The 11094-nt window shown below is 35.2% G+C and overlaps 1 protein-coding gene across 1 annotated transcript; it reads left to right on the top strand.

Moving 5' to 3' along the window:
* The first annotated feature begins 413 nt into the window (after nt 1–413).
* LOC120200724 lies at nt 414–1947 on the top strand. The gene is made up of 3 exons (XM_039201489.1): nt 414–1073; nt 1233–1375; nt 1470–1947. The coding sequence occupies exons 1-3, from the start codon at nt 414–416 to the stop codon at nt 1945–1947; spliced, it is 1281 nt and encodes a 426-aa protein (XP_039057420.1).
* Nucleotides 1948–11094: the final 9147 nt, after the last annotated feature.

Below are 11094 nucleotides of genomic sequence, written 5' to 3'. Positions count from 1 at the left end.
TCTAGCCGAAAGCCTCCAGCGAGAAGAAAGGATAATGAGGTCAGTATTGTGAAGAAATATGATTCTAATAACATTACAGTATCCCGACCTCAAGCCACCGCGTCGTCAGCACTAAATCTTGTTAAGCAAGAGGCAAAAGAAACAAGACAGGAAAGAAAAGGGTTCAATTTGACCCAATCCCCATGACCTATAAAGAACTATTCCAGATCTTGTACGACAAACATGTAGTGTCACCTTACCACACTTCTCTAATGCAGCCTCCTTACCCAAAATGGTTTGACATCAATGCTTAATGTGAGTATCATGCGGGGGCATCAGGGCATTCAATTGAAAACTGTTTGGCCTTTAAAAAGTTGGTGTAGAGATTAAGACAAAGAAATGTCATCAACTTTGGTAACAGTGAGCAGCCTAATATGGCTCAGAACCCACTGTCGAACCATGTAGGGACAGGGGTTAATATTGTTATTAAAGAAAAAGAGAACAGAGTCATAACCAAAGTTAATGAAGTGAAGTCACCCATGCATTGGGTGTGGGGGCAAATGGTCAAAGTAGGCTGGTTGACCTTTAATGATAACGAAAATAAACATGCTTGCCCCTACCACCACTGCGAGGGTTATATTATTCAAAACTGTGATGAGTTCAAGGCCTTGGTTCAAAGGCTGATGGATAATAAAGACATGGAATTTTACTATAAAGCTACGAAAGAGAAAGAGGTAGAGATTTGCGCTTCTGAAGGCACATCCAAGGGAGTTTACAATACTAACTCCCCTTTAGTCATTACACCGAAAGCTCATACTATGGAAAGGTTAATCCCTAAAATGGTTATCACACCTTCATCGTACTTTCCTTATAAGGACAACAAGCAGGTCCCTTGGAGGTATGGATGCCAACTAGAGAATGTTGAGAGTTCAGAGGCTGCTAAGGAAGAGGTGGATGAGGTAGGTCACTTTACCAGAAGTGGGAGATGTTATTCTCCCAACCAGACCAGTGAATCCGAGAAAAGAGCGGCCGTTGATAAAGAGAAAAGGGTTGAGATATTGTTGAAAGATGATGAGCCAACAATTAAGGAACCGGTAACCGAGAATGAGGCCGTGGAGTTTTTAAAATTCTTGAAGCATAGCGAGTACAGCATCGTTGAACAACTACACAAGTTGTCAGCTCGTATTTCGATCCTGGCTCTACTATTAAGCTCTGAGGCAAATCAAAATGCCTTACTGAAAGTCTTGAATCAGACTTTTGTACCGAAAGATATGCCAGTAGAAAAGATAGATCTACTGGTTGCAAAAATTCAGGCGGATAATTTCATCTTTTTCTCTGATGACGAGATCTCGTCCAGAATAATGGGCAATCCCAAAGCCCTGCACATTACCATCAGGTGCAAGGAATATGTGTTATCACGATTACTAATAAAAACGGTTTTCCCTGAATATGATGCCATTAGTGACCTTGAAGAAACTGTCGGTCGACAGTACACAAATAAGAAATTGCCAAAGCATTGTTCGAGCTTTCGACGAAACAAAGAATGAGGTACTGGGAAAGATCGATATTCCTCTTATAATAGGCCCATCAACCTACGAGGTCGAATTCCTTGTAATGGATATAATGCCCTCCTATAACTGCTTGTTAGGAAGGCTTTGGATCCACCAGGCAGGAGCCGTGCCATCCACTCTACATCAGAAACTCAAATTTATAATTGAGGGGAGACTGGTATGCCTTAATGTCGAGGAAGATATCATTTCTTTCATATCTACTACCGCTCCATATGTCGAAATAGATGAAGATGCGGTCGAGTGCTCTTTCAGAGCCCTGGAATTCGTTAATGCCACTTTTGTTGCCGAAAGAAAGAAAATTCTGAAGCCTAGGCTGTCTAACTGTACCAAAATGGAACTGAAAATGACTTTGGGAAGAGAAGCCAAGGTTGGAAGAGGGTTAGGGAGTCATTTATAGGGGAATATTAGTCCAATTTTCCTGGTTTTAAATGAGACTGTTTTGGTCTGGGATATCACCCGACCTTAAAGGAAAAGTTGAAAATTTTCAAAAGAGCCAGGAAAAGAGGAAAGTCAGGTTAGCCAGGGAGGATATTAAGTGGAAGCCCATGATTTTCCCACCGCTGCGTGACACATTCATATCTGGAGGCCACATGTTTCAGGGGTCTGATCATCTAAAGAGCCTGTTATTGAAGATGCCCTGAGGGATTTGGGTATAAATGTGATATCGGAGAAAGGAATCGAAGATGGAAGGGCTATGGGCATTTATCCCGCACCACCAGGCTTTGTGTTAAACAATTGGAGTGCAGAAGAATTACATGTAGTTTAAAAAACTGTTTCAGAGTAATGCACAAAAACTTTCCCTATTGTCTAAACCCTGGGGCAATAGGTGACCTTTAGTAAGGGGTTAATCTATATGTTTTTTTATTTTAATGAATGATGCATTCTTGTTAATTCACGAAATGGCAAACATATTTACTTGCATATTTTATTTATTTATTTATCTATTATATATTATTATTTTATTCTATTTTGATATGGGATAGATTCTCCTGTATTTGTATATGTATATATATCCTATCATTCGTAATTCTTTCAAGACCTCAGGTATCAATAGTATGAATGCTAATGACTCTGACCCGAAGATAGATTTTGAGCTACCCATATGTTAAGGGGAAGTTGAAGGTTATGATAATGATGAGGGAAGTGACTTACCTTATGAACTACTAAAAATGGTAGAGAGAGAAGATAAACAAATTATACCTCATGAAGAGCCCATTGAGATCTTGAATCTGGGATCAGAGGAAGATAAAAAGGAGATAAAAATTGGCACCATCATATCTGCTAAGGGACGACAAAGTCTGATTAAACTGCTTCGAGAGTACAGAGATGTGTTTGCTTGGTTGTATAAGGACATGTCAGGTTTAGACACTAAGTTAGTGGTACATAAGTTGCCAATAAAGCCCGAATGTAAACCGGTACAACAAAAGCTCAGAAGGATGCGACCCGAAATGCTGCTTAAAATTAAAGAAGAAGTAAAGAAGCAATTCGATGTTGGGTTCCTAAAAGAAGCCAAGTATCCGGAATGGGTAGCAAACGTTGTTCCAGTACCAAAGAAAGATGGGAAATTTCGCATGTGCATCGACTACAGATATCTTAATCGGGCAAGTCCAAAAGATAATTTCCCTCAGCCACACATAGATACCCTGGTGGACAATACGGCTGGAAATTTTCTATTTTCGTTTATGGATGGGTTTTCAGGTTACAATCAAATAAAGATACATCCAGATGATATGGAAAAGACTATATTTGTCACCATGTGGGGCATATTCTGTTACAAGGTGATGCCGTTTGGACTAAAGAATACAGGGGCAACCTATCAAAGGGCCATGGTAACACTATTCTATGACATGATGCATACGGAAATAGAGGTCTATGTCGATGATATGATTGTTAAAGCTAAAATGGAGGAAGAACACGTCGAGAATTTAAGGAAACTCTTCTAAAGATTAAGGAAATACCAGTTAAAACTCAATCCAAGCAAGTGTACCTTTGGGGTAACATCAGGAAAACTCTTAGGGTTTGTAGTAAGCAAAAAACGGATTGAAGTGGATCCTGATAAGGTTAAAGCTATTCAGGATTTACCACCCCCACAAACACAAAAAGAAGTTCGAGGATTCCTGGGAAGATTAAACTATATCGCCCGATTTATTTCGTAATTAATCGAGAAGTGCGATCCTATTTTTCACTTTCTCCGTAAAAATAACCCAGGGGTATGGAACGATGATTGTCAATGAGCTTTTGAAGCAATAAAAGGATATTTGTCGAATGCTCCAGTCTTAATGCCACCAATATCAGGTAAACCATTAATCCTCTACTTGTCAATCTTTGAGAATTCAATGGGGTGTGTATTAGGGCAGCATAACCAAACTGAGAAAAGAGAAAGAGCAATCTACTACCTCACCAAAAAGTTCACTGATTGTGAGACAAGGTACTCACCATTAGAAAAGTTGTGTTGTGCTTTAGTTTGGACTACCTGAAGGCTCAGACAATATATGTTGTATCACACTACTTGGCTGATATCTAAACTTGATCCTATAAAATATCTAATGGGTGTACTTGCTTTATCTGGAAGATTGGCTTGTTGGAAAAATCTTATTGTCTGAATTTGATATCCAATATGTAAGCCAAAAAGTAGTTAAAAGAAGTATTGTGGACGATTTTATTGTAAGTAGGGCTTCTGAAAAGTATGAACCACTGAACTTCGATTTTCCAAATGAAGATTTAATGGTTGTTTCAACAGAGGAGACAGTTTCTTCTACTATTGAACAGTGGAAGATGAATTTTGATAGCGCCTCGAATTCCTTGGGGCACGGGATTGGGGCAATCCTCGTCTCACCTTGTGGTAAACATTATACTTTCACCAGCCGATTAAATTTTGATTGCACAAGTAACATGGTCGAGTATAAAGCATGTATTCTAGGTCTTAGAGCTTCCATTGAGCATAAAGTAAAAACACTCAAAGTATACGGGGATTTAGCACTGGTAATTTATCAACTCAGAGGTGAATGAGAAACAAATGATACGAAGTTAGTGGAATATCGTAAGTAAGTCCTAGAGGTCATTAAAGAATTCGAGAGAGTGACATTTCATTACCACCCCAGATAAGAGAATCAAATGGCGGATGCTCTGGCCACTTTGAACAACCTACAAAGTCAATGAATATTCAAGCATGATGCATATTACGATACAAGCTTACGTGTATCCAACCCATTACTATAGCATAGAAGAGAAAATGATGGAAATCCCTGGTGTTACGATATCCTGCAATATATTAAATATCAAAGCTACTCTGAGCATGCCACTGAGAATGAAAAAAGAATAATTCAAAGAATGGTTGTAGGATATGTGCTTGATGGTGAGATCTTGTACAAGAAAAGTCATGATTAGGTCTTGTTGCAATGTGTGGATACCAAAGAAGCCAGGGCGATCATTGAAGAAGTGCATGAAGGAGTATGCGGTACCCATGCTAATGGACATGCAATGGCTAAACAAATAATGAGATTTGGATATTATTTGTCAACCCTGGAAACTGATTGTATCAATTTCTCCAGAAAATGTCACAAATGCTAGATTTATGGAGACAAGCTCCACACCCCTCCTCATCCATTACATTTAATGACTGCTCCGTGGTCATTCTCTATGTAGGGTATGGATGTCATTGGACAAATTTCACCCAAAGCTTCTAATGGCAATATACTACTTCAATAAGTGGGTAGAAGTGGCCTCCTATGAAAATGTCACTCAGTCAACAGTCTGCAAGTTCTTGAAGAGAGAAATTATTTGTCGGTATGGGCTACCAGAAATGATCATCACCGATATTGCCTTGAATTTAAACAATAAGACGATGGAATCAATATGTAAATAGTTCCAGATTAAATACCATAATTTCACCACTTATTGCCCGAAGATGAATGGAGTGGTAGAGGCAGCCAATAAGAACATCAAGAGGCTCATATAGAAAATGACTGAAAATTATAGAGACTGGCATGAGAAGCTACCATTCGCTCTGTTTGCCTATCGAACTTCAGTGAGGACGTCCACTGGGGTAATTTTGTTTTCTTTAGTTTATGGGATGGAGGCTGTGTTACCCATCGAGGTTAAGATTCCATCACTAAGAGTGCTATCAAAGGTTAAGCTAGATGAATCTGAATGGGTGCAAGCTAGGTATAATAAGTTGAATCTGATTGAGGAAAAAAGATTAAAATATATCTATCACGGGAAAATGTACCATAAACGTATAATAAGGGCACATAACAAAAAAGTTCGCCCACAAGAGTTTCAAGAAGGAGACTTGGTGCTAAGAAAGATTTTGTCAATTCAAAAAGACTTTCGAGGTAAATGGATGCCAAATTAGGAAGGACCTTATGTAGTAAAGAAGGCATTTTCTGGAGGTGCTTTGATCATCACCAAGATGGATGGAACAGATTTAACCCTATGAATGTTGATGCAATCAAGAGGTATTTCGCCTGAAAAAGAAAAAGAAAATGAAAAAGACTAAAAAATGAAAAAAAAATAAAAGAAAAAATAAAATGAAGGTTCAAGATGAAAACTCGTAAAGGGCGTCTTGAAACCAGAGAATGTCTCAGGTTGAAAACCCGTAAAAGGCGGCTTGAGAATTGTGTAAATTCAGAATTCGTGTATGACTTAGTTTTAAAGGCTTGAAATGGTAATCATGGGTTAGGGCTGGAAATCGAAAAGCTTGGGTAACCAGAAATAAATAGGATTCAAACACTGGCTTATGGCATCCAACAGTCGGGAATTTGGCAGTACAGGGGGGCTTCATACCCTTACGCATTACCATAATCCTCAAGATCCCATTGATAGAAGCTACACTCGGGTCCTCTTACGGCGTGCCAGTTCAAAAGCATTCATAATATTGATATCTGATGATGCCTACTGTATTTTCTTTTGATTATTCCAGTTAAAAGTTTGTCATGTATTCACCAAAAAAACTCTTTATTTATAAATAAAAAGATGTTTTTAATCGCGTTGCAAGCATCCTGATTAAAAATAAAAACATGTAAATTAGCTCGGGAAACAGGAGATCATTTTGCATTATCGTACAAAATTTTTTGGAAAGTGCAGATATTCTGAAGCCAAAAATAGTTTTAGCATAAGGCTTACGCAATGTCAGACCATAAGAAGTTAAAGCCTTGCGATACACACGGATGCTCAACAATGTGGGATAACCCAAGAGTTTTTGTCACTGATTAAATAGTGGGTAATGAGAAGCACATGGGTTCAAAAAGTAAAGAGAATCAGAGTCATTCTTAACCAAAGAGTGTCCAACCATGGTTGACGATCGAGATGAACTGTTGTTGATTTTTCGTGCCCAAATCAGACTGAAGTACAAGGCCGTTAACAAAAGAACATTCCCGTTTGAAAAGAAAATACCCTCAAAATAACTGCAACATTGCACACATTTTAGGCATAAACAGAATCATGACATAAAATGAATAATAATGAGTGCTTGCAGGTGCTTTTACAAGAAAGGACAGAGATGTAAAGACCCAACATAGAAATAACCAATTCAGATTTCCATGTTTGGTCGTGGCAAGACAAGATTTTGCAAGAGAAATCTCTTCTAAAAATTATCATCCCGAGACTATCAGGTATGATGTTTTCGAATCTTCAAACACATACTAACAAAGGTTAATGTTTAATTTTCATGTTCAATCCCAATTCAATGGATCAACTCCCCATATATGATATTCCCTTAGAAGAAGTGGAACAGATCCATATCTTTTAAGAATTGATATTCCCTGAGTGACAGTGGAACAAGTCTGCCCAGATTCAATGGATCAACTCCCCAGATCTGATATTACCTTAGAAGAAGTGGAACAGATCCATATCTTTCAAGATTTGATATTCCATGAGTGACAGTGGAACAAGTCTGTCCCAATTCAATGGATCAACTTCCCATATCTGATATTCCCTTAGAAGAAGTGGAATAAATCCATATCTTTCAATATTTGATATTCCCTGAGTGACAGCGGAACAAGTTTGCCCCAATTCAATGGATAAACTCCCCCAGATATGATATTCCCTTAAAAGAAGTGGAACAGATCCATCTCTTTCAAGATTTGGTATTCCCTGAGTGACATCGGAATAAGTCTTCCCCGATTCAATGGATCAACTCCCCCATATTTGATATTCCCTTTTAAATAAGCTAAATAGACCCCTCTCTTTCAAGATTTGATATTCCTTGAGTGATAGCGGAATAAGTCTGCATCAATTCAATCTTCCCTAAGAGATAGCGTAATGGATCAACATCCCCAAATCTGATATTCCCTGAGTGACAGCGAAACAAATCTCTTATCATATTTTAAACCTTGAAGTGGAATGGATGAAAAACTCATTGTTTCTTCGTCTTTGCCATGTTCTTATTGACACAAGAATGGGCAAAGAGGGGCAACTGTCAACACTCATTTTTCAAGATTGAGACATCCACAAAGCCATCATCATCAACCTATACCAAATTACAACCAAAAGTCAAAAACAGATCTTAATCATTCCCACCAAGTAAAGCAAGGAAGAAAAATAAAGAAAAAGATAAGGGATTTGGTGAGTGAAAAAAATATAAAGAGATTAATTCGGTGTGTGAAAAAGGGGGAGAAGTTTTAGGCTACTAAAAAAACTAAAAATTGTAATAGGGGAGGAGCACCTTCTCAGTTTTTGGTTTTAGAACGAAAGCAATAAAATAAAAGCAAAAAAAGAAAAATCAGAAACGTTTGAAAGGTATTATTTTTATTTTCGTATTTTATATATGTATATATGTGTTTGAGTGAAAAAATAAAAAAAGTATGAACCCTTGCATGTAAAAAGAAAATCATTCGGAAAAAAAGGAAAAACTTTACCTCGGATTTAAGGCTCTCACCGGCGACCAAGAATTCGTTGGAACGTTCAAGTATATTCTTTGTTGTTAGGTTGCGGGTTGGAGGGGTTTTGAAGGTTTAAATGTTCGGTTTAGAGAAAATAAAAGTTTAGGGTCGGTATTTCGGGTTGTTTTGAGGGAGAGCAGCCCCTCGTCGGGGTAGCGTAGGGTGGTGACCATGGTGGTTAATGGCCACCGGTTGGGTTCACAAAGAAACAAAGAAAAAAAAGGAAATAGAGAGAGAAAAAGAGAGAGAGAGTTTGCCGCATAAACAAAAGGGAACGGGAAATGAATTTGGTTTAGCCAAAACCTTGTAATAGTATATATATATTAAAACCAAAACTATGTAGTTTTGGATATTAGGGTTCCCTCCTGTTGTCGCATGGGTAAATCGTGTGAGTGGGGTCTATGAGTTTAAGGATATTTCATTATGATCCTTAATTAAAGTTTCCTAAACTTATAATTTCGCCTCTCATTTTTTGTACGCATTTATTTTGGTCACTATAGACAATATACTTTTGTTTTCGGCATGTAATACTGAATTTTTATATTTTGGTCCTAAATGTATGTGTTTATTATATTTTCAGTGCTTCTAATATGTGATTTTTACAGTTTGTGTTGTGTTATTTATTTATTTCGCTTTTGAGACATTAAAATTCCAGTTTTAATTATTTAGTCCCTCATGTTGTGTAGTATTCTATTGTGATTTCATTACTTGCTTTTATGTTAGTCGCATATTAAGATATCTTATTATATTTACACTAATATCTTTGTTATAAATAATTATTTCATGTGAATGTACATATATATTATATTATTTAAGTGTTTATATATATATATATATAGTATGTAGGATTATATATTTATTTTATTTTCCATATTATGTAATATATATATTATAGCATATATGCATAACATGCTTAATACTTTATGTATATATCATAATTATTTTTATTAAATACGAATATATATATATAATTTACGTATATTATTATTTTTATTAAACATCAATCTTTGAATATATATATATAAAGGTATTTATGAGATTTATTTTATAAGTTTATTTTTTTGTTGTGTTAAATATTTTTTTACTCTTATATGTAACATTTTTTATGTACTTTTATTTTACGATTATATTTTATATGTATGAATATTTAATATGTTAATTATTCTCATATTTTGATTATTTGTTATGTGCATGGCTTATATATATATATATATATATATATGTGTGTTAATGTTTTTTAGATGGTTGATAATTCAGTATTTGTACAAAATCATTACTTTTGTTTGTCTGCATATTATTTCATTTTAGTCATAATCAATCTCGCATGATATCTTCATAAGCTTTGTTTGACTAGAATCATAATAAATTGACTAAGGGTAATATTCGAGCATTTTAATATTGTCCTAAAGTGACTGTTTTAACGTATAAGAAAGTTACTTTCGATAATTTTAAAATGAAAGTCTATCCCGCTAAATGTCACCAATTAAAGCGAATTCATTTTTTAAAATTTGAGAATTGAGGAAAAGATTGTATTCTTTTAATTAAATTCATCGAGAAAAGATAGTTAGATCGAATATATGGTCTCGTCTCGAGATATTTAATTAATTGAATATCCTTATTCTCATTAAATATTGGTAAAATAAATAAATAATCATTTGCTTGATAGGTTTTTTAATTTTTTTTACATTTGCATGTATTTTCAAAGGGTTTTCAAAATAATAATGTTCGATCAGAAATAATTAAATATTATTGTTTTCACTCTTAAAATTATTTTGGGTATTATTATTTTGAAATTTAGAATGAAATTTTAATATTTCTTTATTTCAATTGTAGTCTGAATTGATTGCTTCAAGGTATGATATATCGATTCTTCTCGATAAGAAATAATTAAATATGATTATCTTTCATTCAAAATTTCAAAAAATGTTATTTTTGGGGATCTTAAATTAAATTAGACTCGAGTTTGTACATTTTATTGCAAAGACAATTAATTAATCGACTAGGTACCGATTTAAGGTGTTGTGGGGGTGCTAATCATTCCCCACATGTAACCGACTCCCGAACTCAAATTTTGTTAACGCAAACCCCAAGTTTGTCTTTTTAATTAAAATTAATATTTTATTAAAATGACAAATATATTTTTGGGTGCCTAATCACACTCTAATCAAATATTAGTGGCGACTCTTCGAACCGTGTTTTTATTCGTAAAGGAATCCCAAATTTTTTGAAACGAGAGGTTTTTTTAAATCACTTTCACTTTTTATTAAAATTTATCACAAGAAAGAGATTAATTAAAAATGTCGTGGTTTGCAAAATCTCGCATCTCCCCGAAAAAAACCGTTTCGACATGTTTTACACACTGCTTAATTTAGTCTAGAGATTTTAAGTTCATATTTGGTTCCCCGAACTCTAAAATCAATTAAGCCCTAAAATTCAACTTAAAGCCAATTAATAATCCGATTGAGTCTCATAAAAATTCTTAACTTGATTTTAGGGTGTGACAAATATTCATTATTCGAATAACATCACCTATCGGATGTGGATTCATATATCCAAGTTTAACTTCATATTACAAAATGGAGAATATGTTTACTTCATATGTTCAACACATGATTTAAAATTTAAAATTTTTAAATATAGTAACTTTTTTTTTGAATAGTTTG

Source organism: Hibiscus syriacus, unplaced genomic scaffold (genome assembly GCF_006381635.1).
Source record: "Hibiscus syriacus cultivar Baekdansim isolate YM2019G1 unplaced genomic scaffold, ASM638163v2 tig00006507_pilon, whole genome shotgun sequence".
Classification (NCBI taxonomy): Eukaryota; Viridiplantae; Streptophyta; class Magnoliopsida; order Malvales; family Malvaceae; genus Hibiscus; species Hibiscus syriacus.
The sequence above is the reverse complement of the archived record's forward strand: the minus strand, read 5'-3'. Positions and strand labels throughout refer to the sequence as shown.